The sequence below is a fragment of the Lampris incognitus genome, chromosome 2 (assembly GCF_029633865.1).
Source record: "Lampris incognitus isolate fLamInc1 chromosome 2, fLamInc1.hap2, whole genome shotgun sequence".
In the NCBI taxonomy this organism is placed as follows: Eukaryota; Metazoa; Chordata; class Actinopteri; order Lampriformes; family Lampridae; genus Lampris; species Lampris incognitus.
The window spans coordinates 36,514,196-36,535,646 of NC_079212.1; the positions used below are offsets into that span (position 1 = coordinate 36,514,196).

Consider the following 21,451-nt stretch of genomic DNA (forward strand, 5'->3'; position numbering starts at 1 on the left):
AGGGGCCCAAAGTGTGCCAAGAAAATATCCCCCACACCATTACACCACCACCACCAGCCTGAACCGTTGATACAAGGCAGGATGGATCCATGCTTTCATGTTGTTGACGCCAAATTCTGACCCTACCATCCGAATGTCGCAGCAGAAATCAAGACTCATCAGACCAGGCAACATTTTTCCAATCTTCTATTGTCCAATTTTGGTGAGCCTGTGCGAATTGTAGCGTCAGTTTCCTGTTCTTAGCTGACAGGAGTGGCACCCGGTGTGGTCTTCTGCTGCTGTAGCCCATCTGCCTCAAGGTTCGACGTGTTGTGCGTTCAGAGATGCTCTTCTGCATACCTCGGTTGTAATGAGTGGTTATTTGAGTTACTGTTGCCTTTCCATCAGCTCGAACCAGTCTGGCCATTCTCCTCTGACCTCTGGCATCAACAAGGCATTTTTGCCCACAGATCACTGGATAGTTTCTCTTTTTCGGACCATTCTCTGTAAACCCTAGAGATGGTTGTGCGTGAAAATCCCAGTAGATCAGCAGTTTCTGAAATACTCAGACCAGCCCGTCTGGCACCAACAACCATGCCACGTTCAAAGTCACTTAAATCACCTTTCTTCCCCATTCTGATGCTCGGTTTGAACTGCAGCAGATCGTCTTGACCATGTCTACATGCCTAAATGCATTGAGTTGCTGCCATGTGATTGGCTGATTAGAAATTTGCGTTAACGAGCAGTTGGACAGGTGTGCCTAATAAAGTGGCCGGTGAGTGTATATATATATAAAATCCCTCTCACCCATTTCCGGGTGGTTTATGTCTTTATGTCTTCCTCAAGCTCAGGTCTTCTACCAGAGACCTGGGAGTTTGAGGGTTCTGTGCAGTATCTTAGCTGTTCCTAGGACCGCACTTTTCTGGACAGAGACCTCAGATGTTGTTCATGGAATCTGCTGGAGCCACTCTCCCAGTTTGGGTGTCACAGCCCCTAGTGCTCCTACTGCGACTACCTGTGACTACTTAGTGTGACTACTGTAGATTTCATCTTCCATATCCGATCTAGTTCTTCATTCAGGCCTTGATATTTCTCTCGCTTCTCATGAACTTTCTTCCTGATGTTGCCGTCTCTCAGGATTGCTGCACTGATCACTATTGCTGTTTTCTGCTACCTGTCGACCACCCCAATGTCTGGTTGGTTAGCCAGCACCTGCTTGTCAGTCTAAAACTTGAAGTCCCACGGGATCTTAGCTCTGCCATTCTCAACCACCTTTGGCAGTGTCTATACAAGGCACTGTGGGGCATTGAATTGTAGGCTTTCTTGTAGTCAATCCACGCTGTCTCAGGTTGGTCTGTCTGGTCTTGGGTGACTGCTCTATCAACCAGTAGCTGATACTTTGACCCTCTGGTGTTGTTCCCAGTTCCTCTCGCTCATGTATTGACTCATGCCCAAGCTTAGTTGCTACAATGCCTAACAGGATCTTCCATGTTGTGGGGAGGCAGGTTATCAGCCGGTAGTTTTAAGGTGTTGTACCTCTGTGGGGATCCTTCATGATCAGTATTGTTCTCCCCTGTGTTAGCCAGTCAGGATGAGACCCTGATGTTAGCTGGTTCATCTATGTTGCCAGGTGTTCATGGAGTCAAGTCAATTTTATTTGTATAGCCCATTATCACAAATTACAAATTTGCCTCAGTGGACTTTAAATGGAGTGTCGTTAATTTCTTCAGCCAGTAGGTGTGAATCATGTCAGGGACTGGTGCAGTCCAGCTCTCCATATTTGAGACCCATCGCTGGATGTCGGCCACTGTGATAACTGGTTCTTGTTCTGGGATATTGCTGTGGTCTGCTCTTAGGTGCACCAGCCACTGGGCATTGGTGTTGTGTGACACCTCCTTTTCCCATATATCCTTCCAGCATCGCTTGGTCTCTGCTCTGGGTGGGGCTGATGTTGTTTCCTTGTTATTCTGCAGCTCGGAGTACACTTTGACTCTTTGAGGAACACATTATTTACTCTTTTGGCTTCTGTTTCTCTAATGTATCTCTGCAGCCTGGCAGCCAGAGCTGTGAGCCTTTTTCTTTTTTTGCAGTTTCCGGGGCCTCGCTTATGGACATCATGCTGTACTTCTTCAACCAGGGCTTGTCTTTCATCACACCTTTCTGCACCTCTGTTAACTGGCTAACATGTCTCTGTGCTGCTTTGATCTTGGCTTCCAGCCTTCTCTTCCATGGAAGGTACTGTTGGTGACCTGTGTTCTTAATCCTGTACCCAAGCATCTCCAGGATTATGGTTACACAAGCTTGTCGGTCTTGTTGGTCCACCACAAAGCCATATCCATAGCACTTTGTCACTTAGTCATGGAAGCTGAGCCCGGGGGTTGACTGTCTTTAGTCTGGCTATGATTCTCATGTGAACCTCAGTCACTTAACCTGTCATGGCTGGTAGGATTGTTTCAGCTGGTTGGAGTCTGTCCTCATGTATCTCCTGCCTACTGAGTAGCCACTCAGGTTTCTGAATTGTAGTCATCCTGCTGGAGCCTCTCCATCTCAAGTTGTGACAGTAGCTTTCTTCTATTGATGCTTGAGCCATGAGCCATTAGCAGCTTCTGACTCAGTATGGAAGTAGGTCTCCTACTGGTCCACAGTTCCCACATAGGTTTCATGTACCCCAGCTCCTGAGGTCTGTTGTGATAGTAGCATTCCATCAGTTCCAGTTTCTCAGCTCTTGTCCATGAATGTCTTGTTCCAGTAGCCAATTTCTCATCAAGTTGTCCTGGTTCCCCAACACCTGATGCAGACCTTGTTAACCCGGTCAACGTCCGAGCCGGTATGACTCTATTCATGTTACTCTCAGTCATATCTGTGGTAGTTAGCTTGTATAGTATTAGGAGTCTAAGCTATAGACTGTTACTGGAGACATGTTTATGATAAAAAAGGGGTGGCAGGAATAAACATCGCCCCTAAATTCTGACAACCGCTAATTTCCAAAACAATGCATTTCTCACTATAGAAACTGATGGGAATATATCTTTGACATAGAAAGTCAAATGTTTCAGTGTCTTTGAAGTAAATTAAACCATTTTTTACAAAGATATGGCACAACCCCATCCCCCCCTTTTTTTTTTACCTTGACTGTGACCTTGACCAAATTACCCCCAAAATTTCATCTGATCAACTGGTAACCATTACCCACCTTTTCGTTCAGATTTAATGGCATTTGCCTCAGCCAATTTTCCATAAAGTTGTAGACAGACAGACAGACAGACAGTCAGTCAAGCAGCTCAGCACTCCATGTGCAAGTCCATAATCTATTTTCCTTTCTAATAAGCATACTCTTGCATGAGTGCATTGGCTTCTCCCCTAAACATACAGTAAAGGGTTAATGCTCTGTTATTGTTAATGTATGTAATGTATTGTTAATGTATGTATGTTAATGTATTTGAGTGTGTGCTTGTGTGTGCGCGCGCGCATGTATGTGTGTACACTGTACTTTTGAAATCCTCCTCTTCACTCATTTTCGATTTTCTTTTGTAGTTTTAATTATATCCCAACTTGATGCTGTTTTTCATGGGAAGTACATCATACTGTATTTTAATGTACAAAATGTGCTATACGTATATGTAAAGTTTGATTGACCGGTGGATTGGTTTGGTTGTTTCTGCAGTGAAATCCAACAGTCGCGTGAAGCACTTTAAGGTGGGCCAGATAGATGGTTATTTCTTTGTGGAGCTCAGCCAGCAGTTCAACTCTCTGATCGACCTGGTCGAACACTACCTCACTCACAGCTTCAACATCAGAGAGCGCCTTGGAAAGCCTTGCAAGAGGGTGAGGGATGTGTGTGTTTATGTGTACGCATGTGCATTGTGGGGGGGAGAACGTGCTTGCACATCTGAGAATCTATGCATGTATGAATGAATTGCTTATACCACACACTGATGGTCCATCCCATATAAAAGTATTGGACACTGTTATTAAAATTAACAGCAAAGGCGACAACAACTTCTGCTTACATTCTAATTCTGAAGAAATCATTTTGTACAAGCTATTAAAAAGGAACAAGGGTATATATATGTGTGTGTGTGTGTGTGTGTGTGTGTGTGTGTGTGTGTGTGTGTGTGTGTGTGTGTGTGTGTGTGTGTATATATATCACACAATCCTACCTATAGACACAGATATGTGCCCACACATTAATAGATTCATCTCCAAAAATATGTATAGATATAAATGCATTAAATTATAAATTCATACACAGTCAGCAACATATTAGACATATTCTTTTTTCTCACTTATTTTTATATATATATAAAAGACACATTGTATAGCCCACTTACAGACTCCTACATGTAATAATGCATGTATCCATAAATGCAGTCAATTATATTAATGAACAAGTCAAATTTTATTTGAATAGCCCTAAATCACAATTTCGATACCCCCTATCCTTGGACTCTTGATTTGGACGAAGAAAAACTCCACAGAAAAAAAGCTTGTCAGGGGAAAAAAAAGGGCAAAACTTCAGGAAGAGCAACAGAGGAGCGATCCCTCGTCCAGGACTGAAGACATGCAGAAGCCTCGTCCCCACAGCCAGCACAAAATCACTAGTAGAAGTCTTTAATCCTAGAGAGAGAGAGAGAGAGAGAGAGAGAGAGAGAGAGAGAGAGAGAGAGAGAGAGAGAGAGAGAGAGAGAGAGAGAGAGAGAGAGAGAGAGAGAGAGAGAGAGAGAGAGAGAGAGAGAGAGAGAGAGAGAGAGAGAGAGAGAGAGAGAGAGAGAGAGAGAGAGAGAGAGAGAGAGAGAGAGAGAGAGAGAGAGAGAGAGAGAGAGAGAGAGAGACTTATTTTGCTATTAAAAGAGGTACTTATTCTGAATACCGTCATTTATTAGACAAGGTTATGAAGGTACCAATCCTTTCAGGAAGGGCTAAAAACTGCATCTCTTCCCCAAGGCAACGTTTTGCGTGGTGAATAATATGAAAACTGCTAAATTTAAAAACTGCTAAACTGACTGTAAATGTAAAAAAATGTAAACACCTGTTTGTCAATTGTATTCACATTATACCTTATCATCAGATCTGACTTTACACAAAATCCTTCTCCACCCAGCCCCGTAAGACTTAAATGGCATGACTGTAGTTATGTACAGAATTGTTAAAGCACATTCAATATTGTGAAATTATAATTTATGTAATTCAAAATCACCATAAGATCATCAGTATTACATGAACGGTATAACAACACATTATAGATCTTAATATAGTTTTAATTTAGGTTTTTTTTTTGAGGGGGTGGGGGTTTTCCTCCTTTTTCTCCCCAATTGTACTTGGCCAATTATCCCACTCTTCTGAGCCATCCTAGTTGCTGCTCCACCCCCCTCTGCTGATCCAGGGAGGGCTGCAGACTACCACATGCCTCCTCCGATACATGTGGAGTCGCCAGCTGTGTCTGTAGGGACGCCCGACCAAGCCGGAGGTAACACAGGGATTCGAACCGGCGATCCCCGTGTTGGTAGGCAACAGAATAGACCGCCACGCCACCTGGACACCCCCAGTTTTAATATAGTTCATCCCATCACTTCCCTACCAAAGGGAACCTTCCTCATCAATAAAGTCATCCCTTATTATGTGAATCTCATTTAACTAAATGATATCCAGTCATCATGGCTATAAAAAAAGCAATCTCTTAACTCACTGTTGCCTACCGTCCATCCATTAACGTGCCGGTACTCAAGAGAGACAAGCTCCTGAGTACAGGATGGTCGGGTAGCACTTCATCTCTCATCATCTCTACCCGGTGTGTCTGCGATGCAAATCTTCTCGATAAGACGTTCAGACTTCATGCAGAGCAGAAGTCCACCTTTAAACCTCATCCACCGCCTCTCCGTCTTACACTCTCCACAGCAGATCAGCCTAAACATGGGATCGTGTCACGTTCCTTCCAGCCGGCGGCCTTTTCACCCTGTGCTCCGCCGCCTTGCTTTCCTCAAAAGGCGAGCCTGACACACTGATGGATGCATCTGAATCAAAGTCTTCACAGCAGTCAAGTTCATTTCTGACTGCGTGTGTGTCTTTGTATGTATGTATGTATGTATGTATGTATGTATGCAGGCCTGTATGTGTGTGTGTGTGGGGGGGGGGGGCAGAAAAACAGATTATATTGTGTGTCCATGTTTTCGTGTATGTGTGTGGGAGCCTGTATAAGTGTATGACTATGTGTGAGTGCAGTTTTGTGTGTGTGTGTGTGGTTGCAACAGACTGAGGGTCCCCTTCCCCCCCCCCCTCCTTTCTGTCCTCTCTTAGCTGGGTAAGCGAAAGGCAGAACAGGAAGTGTTGACAGTCACACTGTTTAAAAGGAAATGTGTACGTTCGCATGCAAGTTAATCTCCATCTTCACGGGAGTGTCTTGGTATTTGTGAGGATGTGTGTATGTGTGCATGGGTGGTTTTTTTTTGCACATTTACACGCCACTGCAACCATTTGTGGAAATTCCAAATTGTTGCATTAGCGCTGTGCTGTTGCCCCAACAACCAAGAGGAACTGTTTGGAAATTTCAGCAGCAGTAAAGCAGAGCAGATTTCTGCAGTGACTCATTTGTGGAAAGGTCCACATGTACACATACTTACAAAAGTGTGTGTACATGCGTCAGTGATTTTTGTGCGCTAATTTTTTCACCACTTTGTGTCTGCATGTGTATTTACAGGTTAGTATGTACACCTTCATCGCAACTACATGTGTGTGTGTGTCCCTCCAGAAAGAGCCCCAGCCCCAGGACCTATCCCACTCCACTGTGGATGAGTGGGAGCTCCCCAAAGAAGAGTTCACCTTGGAGAAGCAGTTGGGCAGCGGCTATTTTGCTGACGTCCATCAGGGGCGCTGGAAGAACCGCATCAATGTCGCAATCAAGATATTAAAAAACGGTATTTTTATTTTTTGCTTACATTTTTCATTTTATGTTGAGCTCTGCAGCTAAGCACACATGCTATTTTTTTTAGATATGTTTTTCTTCACAGTCCTACAGTTGCACGTTTTTACTCCCATGAACTGCCTGAGTGTGTCTGGACAATCCCAACATCCAAAGCTAGCTAGTTTTGAAGATCCCTTTTGTTTAAATTACTGAGACCTAGGGCAATACGTGCTAACTGCAATAGTGTTTCCCCCATAGAAACTGAATGAGACTAGAACAGACATTGAACTCTGCTGTGGTCATTTGAGTACTTCAAAAGAAAATTGTGATTGTTGCTATGGTGACAACACACTTCAGCAGGGGCCGCAAATGTTGGTGCCACTCCACTGCTCGTTTGGTCATTACGGTAACACGGTGAAATATCACCTCAGTGAGTCCGCGACTTGCCTGAAGTCGGTTTATATGGAAATTGGCCTGCTACAATGGTCACGTCGGTCACAGTTGTTTCCAATGGCAGCAACTCAAATAAACATCAGAATCATGTTTATTGGCCATGTAGGTTTGCACATACATGGAATCTGACTCCGGTTTCGTGGCTCTCAATGTACTTAACATAGAATAGCAAACCTACAACACAACAATCTTCAGCTATATATACACAAGGATTGACTTATACAGGCGAAATAAGAAACAAAGTGCAGTGGTGCAGAGAATATATCAGAGATGCTGAAATAGATGTTAGCAGGTTACTTACATACATGCCTGAGGTGGATGGACATGACAGAGTGTACCAGTAAACGTACAATGTGCAGTATAGTATATACAAAATGGTTGAATGTATTTGACAGCGTTCATTTCAATTACAGCCTGCAGAAAGAAACTGCCCCCCCCCTTTTCTCTCCAATTGTACCCGGCCCTTACCCCACTCTTCTGAGCCATCCCAGTCGCTGCTCCACCCCCTCTGCTGATCCGGGGAGCAGCTGCAGACTACCACATGTCTCCTCCGGTGTGCATGTGGAGTCGCCAGCCGCTTCTTTTCACCTGACAGTGAGAAGTTTCACCAGGGGGATGTAACGCATGGGAGGATCATGCCATTCCCCCCAGTTCCCCCTCCCCCCCGACCAGGCGCCCCAACCGACCAGAGGAAGCACTAGTGCAGTGACCAGGACACATACCCACATCCGGCTTCCTACCTGTAGACATGGCCAATTGTCTATGTAGAGACGCCCGACCAAGCCGGAGGTGACACAGGGATTCGAACCAGTGATCCCGTGCTAGTAGGCGATGGAATAAACCGCTACCCTACCCAGACGTCATAAGAAACTGTTTATGTCTGGTTATTTTGGGGTACAGTGCTCTGTAGCGCGTACCAGACGGGAGGAGTGGGAACAGGTTGTGACCAGGATGTGATGGGTCACCATCTATAGTGATGTTGCCTGCCTGTTTCCTGACTCTGGAGGTGTATAAGTCCTGAATGGAGGTCAGGTTGGCCCTAATGATTTTCTCTGCAGACTTAATGGACAGTTAGGTCTGCAGAGAAATGGCCACCACTCTGACCATCCTGCTATGTTGATTTTTAATGGAAATGTTTGTTCTGGCGCCCGGGTAGTGTAGCGGTCTATTCCGTTGCCTACCAACGCGGGATCGCCGGGTCGAATCCCCGTGTTACCCCCGGCTTGGTCGGGCGTCCCTACAGACACAATTGGCCGTGTCTGCGGGTGGGAAGTCGGATGTGGGTATGTGTCCTGGTCGCTGCACTGGCGCCTCCTCTGGTCGGTCGGGGCGCCCCCGGATCGGCGGAGAGGAGGTGGAGCAGTGAACGGGACGGCTCAAGAGGAGCTGGGTAATTGGCCAGATACAAATTGGGGAGCAAATTGGAAAAAATGGGGAAAAAAAACTTTAAAAAAAAAATGTCTGTTCTACTCTCATTCAATTTCTATGGTTTAACACCTTCATATCCCAGAGATTCCTTCAAAATTGACCCTTCGCCAGCGCAGTTGTGTCAGTACCTTCCTCACCACCAAACAAAAAAACATGGTTGAACCTGGGTTTTAGCGATTGATATGAAGCACTGTATAAGAAAATGCAAATAGTATTATACACATTCGTATTATGGTATATATTGAGGTAATGCTGAAAATTATGATTGGATCCATCCCAATAAGGTGTTCTTAGAGCTCGCTCTGCCATATCGAGTTGTTAGCCACAATAACTTTGTTTATTCTGCCAATTCGCCACTTCCTGCCCTTTTCTTCTGTGTCTGGTTGTTATGCAGAAGTAAAACACAATGGTCCCTATCACGTTCCTGGTAAAATCCTAGCCAACATTTTTTTTTTCAAATTTCCCCTTTTTTCTTCCCAATTGAATTTGGCCAATTACCACTCTTCTGAGCCGTCCCGGTCGTGATGCCACCCCCTTTGCCGATCCGGGGAGGGCTGCAGACTACCACATGCCTCCTATACATGTGGAGTCGCCTGCCACTTCTTTTCACCTGAGTGATGAGTTTTGCCAGGGGGACGTAGCGTGTGGGAGGATCACACTATTCCCCCTCCCCACCAAACAGGTGCCCCGACCGACCAGAGGACACGCGCGCCGTGCAGCGACCAGGACACATGCCCACATCCAGCTTCCCACCTGCAGACACAGCCAATTGTGTCTGTAGGGACGCCCGACCAAGCCGGAGGTAACACGGGGATTGGAACCGTTGCCGAATAGACCGCCATATCACCCGGACGCCCTACTGGCCAACATTATTAAGATGAGCAACTACAAAAGTGATCATGATATCACACCAGTGATAGAAATTATCATGACAATGAATGAAAACACTGAAAAGGGCAAGCGCTACTCCAGCTAAGCTTGATAGTTGGTAATAATTTGTGGAATCAGATTTGTTTCAAAATTAAATAACTACAGAGAAACAATAAATAATTCCAGAAAACATGATTTACACATCCGTCTTATACAAACAAGTACAGTGAATCACATACATTGTTTCCTAGAAACAAATACCTATCAATTTGTATCTGAAGAAGATTATTCCATAAATATATTTGTACAGTCTATGAATAATATGTTTGCACTGTAAAGTTTGGAATCTGCATTTGTGAATAACAAGCCATTTGTAGGTTGGCGCATATTTGCAGGATTTTATTTAGACGAATGTCACAGTGAGTCCTCCAGTCCATGGATGCGTTTTATTAAGCAACATTAAATTCACCACAGTAGTTTGCTCTGCATTATCAATTGTCGCCCAAGGGCAGGAGGCAATACAAACAAGGCTGACAGGGTGTATAGGGGCATCATGTTATTGGCTAACATTTACAAAGACAGAAATAAGCATTTGCTTACTGTATTGCATGATTTGAGTTTCTCCAAACATGCAATTTAATTATGTAAAATTATACTGCCTAATGAAAACTCTCTTTGTAAATGTTACCCACTTGGTGATGCTTCCTCATATGCTATGTGTGAAAACTCCACAGATTATATTTGCACACCAGTTTAACTTTGGTCGTTCATGTAAACTGTTAAGTTTTGACCAGAAGTGTTTGTATCACTCATTGGTGGGTTATTGGTATGTTTGCCTTAATTCTCTTGTATGGTGATACTAACAGATGGAGAGTGATGTTTTTATTTTGCTACTTCCTTTTACTGTGAGTCAATACACAGGTGTTTGGTTCTAATGATAAGATACTCTGCCGTGTGTGAATGAAACTGGGTGTGTTGTGACACGTAGAAAATTCCTACATTTCCTTGTGTTTTACGGTAGTCCCTTGTAAGTTGCCAAGGAGTTTAGATCGGAAGGATAAACCCATTGTCATGTTATATGTGGACTGAGTAAGACTTGGAGTTGACTCGGTCTCCAAAGTAACACTACACCTCTGCCTTTATCTTTCAGTTTTTCACTGCTCCAACAGGGTATTACTGCCTAGTACTGCCCACCTGCATTTTTACAATCTACTACTACTTTCGGCTGCTCCCGTTAGGGGTCGCCACAGCGGATCATCCGGCTGCATTTTTACAATGAGAAGTAGAAAAAGTGGATCACATAATGCATTTAATTTTTGTAAAAGATACCCTGGAGCAGTTGCTGCTATTAGCAAACAGTATAGGATAACACTTAGACACTTATGAGTATCTGTTTACATGGAACCCAATACCCCGATTACTGAGAGAAATCAGTTTAATGCAATAATCTGACTAAACGTGTACACGTGGTTTGATATAAATAAGATGGTTTCTCCTATACCCGCATATACATGGATTCTATTAATAATCAGTCTGAGGTATGTCAGTAATTACATAGACCTCCAACAGTCCTTGTCCTCCATTCATCATACTGTCACTGCCATGATGTATGATGAATCATTTTCTCCACCTGTCTGTTTCAGCCACCAAACTGGCTTTATAATTGTTCTGTACAAACAACACCCAGTTCACTGAATCTGATGACTATTCACAGGCAGTCAAGTCAGAAGTAACCCAACTAAGAGGTGTTTATGCTCCAGTAAATCCAAAGGTTAAGTAATGACCTAAATGTCTTAATTGTTTTATGCTCACTTTGATTTTGACCCTGATGAAAATCATCAGATAAAGGCACTTCCATGACTGTTTCTGAAGTAAGAAATGCAAAGAAACAAAAAACTTATAGCAGGGCTCAAAGGTTAAAATGTGTTCAGAGAGGCTGGAAATTGAAAATGATGACATTACAAAAAAAAATGGAACAATGTCAAGTACACTGTCAAAATTAACAATTCAGTGTTCAGATTTTGGTCTATCTGAGGGGAACTCACAGGGGAGGCCCCTGTGTGTCCCCCTGAGATAGGCCATACCATTTTTAATCCTACGAGCTGCATCTCTCCAGTGAAATTGGCTTCTTATAAGCCTCGGGTCTCACAGACAACAGCACATCAGCATCAACAACTGCACCTCCTTCACTGCTCCTCTGTTCCAAGGCATCCCTCAGGGTTCGGTGCTTGAGCCTCTCCTGTTCATCCATCCGCCTTGGTAATATCATACATCAGTGTTAATCTTTACGCGGCTCGCAAGCCCCATGTAGCTCGTGAGACTTTGTTTTGCACCTCATATAGATCCACTGATAACAATAAGAACATAGCTATAACTTACTTCTATAGGTTCCGTTTGTGTCCTGTTTTAGCACATTGAAATGAATTATCCAGCAGATGGCAGCATACTGACGATACGTCAAAGAACGTAGGCTATGTAACAGCGTGGGATCATGGGTAGACGTATAGCCTATGTGTGTAGCTTTGTATTTGCGAAATGTTTTGCAAGCTCTGTGGCCCTTTGAGAAATGGTCTTACTCATAAGTGGCTCTCCTACAAAAATTAGTGAGTACCACTGTCATACATCATCATGGTCTCCGCTTCCACTGTTAGGCTGATGATGTCCAGCTCTACATCTCCACTAAAACCATCACCACTACAACTTACTTCAGTCTGACCAACTACCTCACTGAAATTAAATCATGGATGCAAGCCAACTTCCTCAAACTAAACTGTGATAAATCTGACATGATCATCATCAGTCTCAAATAGCTTACCAAAACCATTCATCACTCTCCTTCTCTGCTGCTGAAACCTTGATCCATGGCTTCATCACATCCAGATTTGACTTCTCAAACAGCAGTCTCTATGACTCACTATTCTAAGTCCTAAACAAATTCCAGTACATCCAGAACTCTGCTGCTCACCTGCTCACCCACTTCCACTCCCATGACCACATCACCCCCGTCCCCCAGAACCTCCACTGATTCCCTGTCCCACAACAGATCCAATTCAAAGTCCTTCTCCTCAATCACAAATCCCTCCATAACCAGGCCCTCTACCTCACTGAACAGCTCCACTACTGTAGTCCTTTCTGCAGCCTTCGCTCCTCTGATGTCAACCTCCTGTCTCCATCACACAGAATAAAGAGCTGCACATGGGGCGACAGAGCCTTCTTCATAGTTGCCCCCCCCCCCTCTCTGGAACTCTTTCCCCAAACACAGACTGTGTAGATCTGTCCATATTCAAATCATTAATCAAAACTCAACTCTTCAGAATTGCTTTTGATGTGTCATTAATGTTGTGTCTTACGCTTTTGCTGTGTTGCTTTTATGTTTACTTTAACATATGTAAAGCACCTTTGAGTATTTTGAAAAGCTAAAGTACTAAATAGGAATATCCATCCATCCATCCGTTATCCAAACCGCTTATCCTGCACTCAGGGTAGCGGGATGCTGGAGCCTATCCCAGGAATGTGATTAATAAAATACTCTTATTCATCAATAAATAAATGTTTCAAAACAAATGATTTTAAACGGGACAATTTAAATGATTAAATAAACAGAATATAAAAGAATAAATTGGGTTTGTCAGCAAAATGCTAAATATAGCAAATAGATTAAGCACAGAGAAAATATATCTAAATGAATTAAAACACAAGTTGATTTATTTGCGCAATTTATTTTTTTCATGTGAATGAAAAAATGACAGCAGCCACACCAACATGTACCCTGGCTCTGCGGAATGACAAATGGTAAGCAGGTAGGGGCTTGGCTAATACCTGGATGGGAGACCTCCTGGGAAAACTGAGTAGCTGCTGGAAGTTGTGTTGGTGGGCAGTCTTCCCTCTGGTCCTAATAAAAAAAAAAACAACAAAAAATTCCCAATGCCCCAGTGCAGTGACGGGGACACTGTGCTGAGACGTCGTCCTTCGGATGAGACATTAGACCAAGGTCCTATCTCACTGTGGTCATTAAAAGTCCCATGGCATTTAATGCAGAGTAGGGGGCCCGGTGTCCTGGCAAAATTCCCAACTTGGCTTTTTCCATCTGGCCACCTGATCCCCCCCCCCCCAATGTAATTGGCTCAAGCTGATGTGTGGTGAGCGTTCTGGCACAAAATGGCTGCCGTGTATCACCCAGGTGGGGTGCTACACATTGGTGGTGGTTGAAGTGAGTTTCCCATCTTCATTGTGAAGCACTTTGGGTGTCTACATAAAGTGCTATATAAATGTTATCCATTATTATTATTATTATTAAAAGTAATTAATTTCATTTTTTTTAATGCTGTATTTTACTATTTGAGAAGGTGGCCCCAGGCGCAGCCATGTTTTGATTGCATCACCTGCTGTTCATTCAAAGTTTGAAGATTAATTCAACAAACTTTGTTTTTTGTTTTGTTTTGTTGGGTTTTTTTGTTGTTTTTGTTTTTTTGCTGGAAATGTGTGTTTAATGTTGAAGATATAATCTATCGAACAACAAATTTAGGTGCGTCTGTAATTTTGAGCCATCTGAAATTTCAAAGCAAATGCTCGAAATAGCTACAAATACAGCCATAAAGTGTTAACCTTGCACCTTTCTGCAAGCTTTTACTTCACCTATGTGGTGCATGTAAAGCAATAACTCAGTATATCTAGTTTTTTTTGTTTTTTTGTTACAGAAGATATGAACACAGTCTGATTGCGTCACTACCTCTTGCAAAGACAGGCGTATGTCGAGCCTTTGGCCTCGCCAACGTCAACTAGCAGTGATGAATGTGGAAGATATGCTTCTAATTTGTATATATGACAACATTATTTCCAGTTCATAGGATAACACTGCCCCTCTGTTGTCTGTTTGTAGGGATGTTGATATAAAGTGTGGCGATGATTTTGAAGAAATTCCAGAAGTGGTTGTGTGTATATATGGACAAAGTCACAGCTGGACATAACTTGATGGCTGGTTTTATAAAAGCCCTGCAAACAGACATTTTCCCTTCTACAGCATATGCTGTAAATGAGGACATGAAAGTAAAACCAGGTCTGTTTAAGATCAACAAGGGCAGTGGAAAAGTGGAATTTTAAGAATTGACTTTTTTAAAATGTCACTTACAAAAGTTGTCTTTCACATGCTTGATGTTTTGGGGGTACTTTTGATAATGCAGACATTTAAAAATGAAAATGTCTTTATGCGTCGATAAAAAAATACTTTTGCAAACGTATAAACACCTTTTTTAAAGTAGTTTCACATAAGCCCCCCCCTTTTTTCCCCCAATTCTACTTGGCCAATTACCCCACTCTTCTGCGCTGTCCCGGTCGCTGCTCCACCCCCTCTGCCGAACCGGAAAGGGCTGCAGACTACCACATGCCTCTTCCGATAGATGTGGAGTCGCCAGCCGCTTCTTTCACCTGACGGTGAGGAGTTCCCCCTCCCTCCCAAACAGGTGCCCCGATTGACCAGAGGAGGCGCTAGTGCAGCGACCAGGACACATACTCACATCCGGCTTCCCACCCGCAGACACAGCCAATTGTGTCTGTAGGGACGCCCGACGAAGCCAGAGGTAACACGGGGATTCGAACCAGCGATCCCCGTGTTGGTAGGCAACGGAATAAACCGCTACGCTACCCGGATGCCCGTAACGCCCTTATAAACACTTTCTGAAACTGGTTTTACAGTGCAGACAATGAATGAAGCCAGTTCATTGGTTGCATATAGGTCAGGTTGGTGTAAAAGTAAAATATAACTTGGTAAGCTTCAAACACAATACATCTCTACATTACTGCATCACATGTTTGTGGAGATTTTTAGTGAGTCCCAGTGAGGTAGCCGAGGTGGCCGGCACAGCATGCAGAGACTGAGGCTGTTGTGATCTCTTGGATTCTGGATATCCGTACAGGCACGGATTAACCAACCATAGGCCCCTGGGCTGCCCACCTTTTTGAGGCCTCCAAGCCCCTATACCCCGTCCAAAGAACATACATTTCTGCATGAAAACAAACTGACTTAATTGTTTATTGCATCTCAATTCACCTACACCATATTCATAAAGACAACGCCTCTACATTTTACTGAAATACCGTCTGCGCTACAAACAGCAGTGTCGCGTTTTACTGTCAGAATGCAGAACTACAACGTGAACTCAGAATTATAACACACATTAAGTCACTCCCTCAACTTGTCAGGGCACACTCTACCAGTCAAATTCACAATCCAACAGTTAGCAATATGGTCAGTGTCAACCTGCAATCGAACAACATTGTCTAAGTAGTAGCTAGCGATTGCTATAAACAAATACGGCAAATTAAAGCCTACCTTAAAAGCATTTCCTCCTGGTTTTTGGGGCTGCAAAATCCGCGATTATGTCTGTGAAATCCAGGGCCCGGAGCAGGTCACTCAAGTGACAAAGTCAAATACACTGCTCAAAAAAATAAAGGGAACACCTAAAAACACAATATAGACCTCGATGAATGAAATATTTCAGCTGAAAATCTTTATTTATTAGACAGAGGAATGTGTTTAGAGCAAAATAACCTAAGAATGATCAATGGAAATCAAAATTATTAGCCCATTAAGGTCTGGATTCAGAATCATACTCAAAATCAAAGTGGAAAATGAGAACATAGGCTGATCCAACTTCTGTGGAAATTCTTCAAGACAATTCAAAATGAGGCTCAGTAGTGTGTGTGGCCTCCACGTGCCTGTATGCACTCCCTACAACGTCTGGGCATGCTCCTGATGAGACGACGGATGGTCTCCTGAGGGATCTCCTCCCAGACCTGGATCAGGGCATCGGTCAACTCCTGGACAGTCTCTCCGGTGTGACATCGCGTTGGCGGATGGTACGAGACATGATGTCCCAGAGGTGCTTGATTGGATTCAGGTCTGGGGAACGTGCAGGCCAGTCCATAGCATCAATGCCCTCGACATACAGGAACTGCTGACACACTCTGGCCACATGAGGACGAGCATTGTCATGCATGAGCAGGAACCCAGGGCCCACTGCACCAGCATATGGTCTGACAATGGGTCTGAGGATCTCATCCCGGTACCTAATGGCAGTCATGGTACCTCTGGCTAGCACGTAGAGGTCTGTGCGGCCCTCCAAGGATATGCCTCCCCAGACCATCACTGACCCACCGCCAAACCGGTCATGCTGGAGGATGTTGCAGGCAGCAGAACGTTCTCCACAGCGTCTCCAGACTCTCTCACGTCTGTCACATGTGTTCAGTGTGAACCTGCTCTCATCTGTGAAGAGCACAGGGCGCCAATGGCGAATCTGCCAACCAAGATGTTCTCTGGCAAAGGTCAATCGGGCTGCACGGTGTTGGGCTGTGAGCACAGGCCCCAATTGTGGACGTCGGGCCCTCATACCATCCTCATGCATTCTGTTTCTCACTGTTTGAGCAGAAACCTGCACATTAGTGGCCTGTTGAAGGTCGTTTTGTAGGGCTCCGGCAGTGCTCCTCCTGTTCCTCCTTGCACAAAGGACCAGATAGCGGTCCTGCTGCGGGGTTGTTGTCCTCCTGCGGCCCCCTCCACGTCTCCTGGTGTACTGGCCTGTCTCCTGGTACCTCCTCCATGCTCTGGACACTGTGCTGGGAGACACATCAAATCTTCTTGCCACAGCACGCATTGATGTGCCATCCTGGATGAGCTGCACTACCTGAGCAACTTCTGTAGGTTGCAGATACCGCCTCATGCCACCTCTAGTGGTGAGGGCACTAGCAAAATGAAAAACTAACCAAAGATCGGCCAGAAAAGATGAGGACAGGCAAATGGTCTGTGGCCACCACCTGCAAATCCATTCCTTTTATAGGGGTTGTCTTGCAAATTGTCTAATTTCCACCTGGTGGAAATTAGACAATTTACCAACAGGTGAAATTGATTCACAAATCCGTGTTGCTTCCTAACTGGACAGGTTGATATCTCAAAAGTGTGATTGACTTGGAGCTACAGTGCATTGCTTATGTGTTCCCTTTATTTTTTAGTTCAGTCTCTCCTGATGCGTTTTAGATCGCAGTCTGGTTTTCACCAGAGCCAACTTTGGAAAAGATCTCTCACCTCCCGCCTTTGTTACCAGTAGAGTCCAGAATAGCCGTAGTGCAATGTCTACACTTGGAAACACAGCCTGCAGATTCCTTTGCCTCAGCAGCTGCAGCAGCAGCAATGTCTTCGCAGATTTCTTCTCCTCATTTCTGATGAATTCCCTGAACTGGGCCCGGTCATCCGCAAAATCGTTTTGCAAATCCGTGCGGTATTTCTTTTGCGGATTAAGTGCAGAAGAACGAAGGTCCTGTGGGGAGAGGTTGTGTAGATTGTTTAAAAATCCAAAGTTGTGGTTAACCTCCTTGTACGACTTATACCTTCGATCTAGCTCCGCGACAAGTTTGTCAGTGATAGTGAAGACCCCCTCGGAAAGTTTGTCAGTGATAGTGAAGACCCCCACGGAAAGTGTTTGTCTGCCTGACATTGACGTGTGACAGTCAGGTTCTGATGATTCATCAGAATGTTTTTTTCGTTTTGACTCGCGTTGCGTGTCCGATTTGTAGAGTTGTGAAACTGAGGGCGACAAGCATTTTGCTGCCGACTCAAAGCGCTCAAATTGATCCCGCAACCCAGCTACAAATTCTCTTAATGAGCACACCAAATCAGCGGCGTTACATAGGTCAAGTTCCACAGCCTGGAGGGAAGTGCTTGTCTTTTGAAATGGTTGGAGAATAGTATTCCAGAAGTTGCAAAGGAAAGCCGTCTCGAGATGTTCCATTTTCTTGTTGAGTGCTCGTGCCTCATTACGAGTGGTCAGATTTTGGTTTGGGTCATCAGATATTTTTTTAATAGACTGCTGGATATTAACATAATTCAGACAGAGTGCCTTTGTAGCTTGGGCATGCGCGGACCACCGCGTATCGGATAGGCTTTTAAGCGTCTCAATTCGCTTGTTATCGTTTGGCTGTAACCCCGAGGTAACCATTTGCCAGCGTGAGGTTGACTTGGAACAAAAATTAAAAAGGCGCTGCACAAAAGAAAAACACTCATCTGTCTCAAGACAGCAGTTAACATTTGTTACTCCCACTAAATTGAGCGTATGGGCAGCGCACGGAAGCCACTCCACTAGTGGATTAATCTCCCATATGCGTGACTGCAACCCTTTGTACGACCCTGCCATATTGCTAGCATTGTCATAGCACTGGGCTCTGCAGCTGGCTATATCGATATCCATCTCCTGCAAAACAGCGAGAACTGAATTGCGCGACGCTTCTCCTGTGTGACTTGCTATTGGTAAAAACTTCAGGAAACGCTCCTCAATGGATCCGTCGGGCGACACGTGACATAACGCATAATGAACGTAAGTTGATCTACATGCGAAACATCAGGAGTCGAGTCGACACTGATTGAGAAGTACTGTGAGATCTTCAATTGACTTATTATTTCTGAAAGCACTTTTTGTCCCATCAGCCCGATAAATTCTTCACAAATATTTGAAGAAAGGTAGGAAGGATTTCCTCGGCCAGCGTTCCCCTATTTATTGTGTGCTTTTAGAAAAGGATCAAATTGGCTTATCACTTCTAACATGCCTAAATAATTGCCATTACTTAGAAGACCAAATAACTCGCTGTCACCACTAAAAGGCAGCCCACACTCGGATTAAAACTTAATAACTGCCACCACCCGTTTGAGCACATCTTTCCAGTAATCACATTCACTCTCGAATTGTTTTTTCAGGTCTGAATCGATCCGTCCTTTATCTGCCGTCCTTGCAATCCACGCAAGCATCGCCTCCCTGTGGGAGTCAGAGCCTTCATGCTCAACTATGCCATCATGGGCATGTTTCCAATCATTATAGCCATTATTAACAAATGGCTTTGAATGTGATGTTACGTCCCCGAACAAGCGACAGACGAAGCAAAACACCACTCCTTTAGATGGGGAGTAAAGGAGCCACTCACGGGGCACGTATTCTCCATTAACAAGCTTTCGATTGAATAGAGTTTTTGAAAAACACCGCTTTTGATGTTTATATTGTCTCTCAGAAGCTGAGAAATCCACGTTTGTATTCTGGCATGATTCTGGCCCTTTACTCACCCAATAAGTCCGCACATCTTCATTAACGTTACCCCAGTGTGCTGCATCTGTACTGTATGGATCCTCATCCACGTTTGACCTGGCAGCTTGATGGGGGTGGCTAGCTGCTGCTGCTACATCATTAGCATTAGTACCCAAGGGCTCTGCGGTCGATTCTCTGGGGTCGGCTGCTGTGATATTGAAGTTCGCGTTCTCGTCGCTGGGCTGTTTGACCGGATCTTCGTCTGGGTCGGCTGATGGTGTGCTGTTGGGAGCAGCAGGGCTAGTGAGTGCTGCTGCTGCTGCTGGCCCTGGAAGTGCTGCTGCTGCTTCTGCTGCTGGATGATTAGCAGTGCTGCCACTTGTAGCTGGGTCGAGCTCTTTGGCAGCGGCGCTCAATTTTTTCCCCACAGGCAACTGATCAGTAGGAGCCTTACGGAAATATCCAGTAAATTTCGGAATCTTTTTAAGCAGTTCTTGCTCACGAAGCTCCTTGAGTTTCTGTGTCTTTCTTTTTTGATAACCACTTTCAAATTTACGCGGTGGCTGAGACTGACATTTTGATTTCATCGATTTGAATTAGTAAACCAGCTGTCGTTTTCCCACAATCTAGAAACCAACGTGCACCTGCGCGTTGCATACTAGTTTTAAACAGAACATGGCCCCTGATTGGTTATAAATGAGGTCAGCTAAGGTAGCATTTAGATACACGGACAACCCAGGGTCAGCTAAGGTAACGTGAACATGAAAGACACACATTGCCATTTCGACGATAGACTACAAGCACCATTTGGAGGGGGAGGGGGCTCGGATTTGGGGGAGATTTCGGACTTGGGGCCTCTAAAAAAATTAAAGTATATATGTTTTCCCCTTCTATCATAGGCCCTCTCTCCTGATTGGCCCCTGGGCTCAAGCCCAGGTAAGCCCGTGCATAGATCCGTGCCTGTATCCATACTCTATTGGCCTTGCCAGAGTCATTCCCAGTTGTTTGATTTGTCTGTGATTTGTTAAGCTGCTTTCTTGAGGCGTTAAATTGTTTGTTGGAATGTTTTTATTTGTGCGTAAATGTCAAACATTTGATAAGCTGATTTTTCATCTGCTGTGGTGCCTAAATTGTTAACGTGTGTATTGTGATAAAAAAAAACAAAAAAAGGTTATTTTCATAAGTATAATTTGTTCTTGATTTGTTTGTTGAAACCTCGTGGTTTGCACCGTTCAGCCTTTCAGGAAGAATTCTCCATTTCATAAAGGGGAAGTCAGTGGTTATACCTCTCATCTTTGCCAAGTATTATTGTCTGAAATACCAAAAGCAGGAACTTGTTATGATAAACTGAAACTTCCCTCTGCTGGGTTTCCAGAGTGGAACATTCTAGATAGTTTGTGATTTAAAGCAATAATTCATTTGGACATTATAGTTTATAGTGTTAGACCACTACATCTTCATGAGGGCCCAGGACTAATTTACCTATAAAGAACCTGGCAGCCTGGCAGTTATTTCCCCCCCCCTGGTGGGTAAACTATGATTTTGAAGTGGATTACCCATGATGCACTGACTGAAAGCTGATGGTGTACCATATGGACAGACCAATCAAGATAAGGGGCAGCTGGAAAATTGGCAGAGAGATAACGATTCAAACATTTTTTTAAATGTGATGGACTTGAATGCAACCAGCTGTTTTGATATTCTTTTTATCGAAGTTTCATGGTGTACGCCGTGTCACCTTGTGATGCATGGTTCTGTCCAC

The 21,451-nt window shown here is 44.2% G+C and overlaps 1 protein-coding gene across 1 annotated transcript in view; it reads left to right on the forward strand.

Annotated features, from left to right (window-relative positions):
- ptk6b (PTK6 protein tyrosine kinase 6b) overlaps positions 1–21,451 on the forward strand; it is a 57,454-nt gene that overhangs the window by 12,019 nt on the left and 23,984 nt on the right. Inside the window, exons 3-4 of the mRNA XM_056273591.1 lie at positions 3,644–3,804; positions 6,725–6,890. Coding sequence (XP_056129566.1) covers positions 3,644–3,804; positions 6,725–6,890 — 327 coding nt within the window. The remainder of the gene's footprint in view (positions 1–3,643; positions 3,805–6,724; positions 6,891–21,451) is intronic.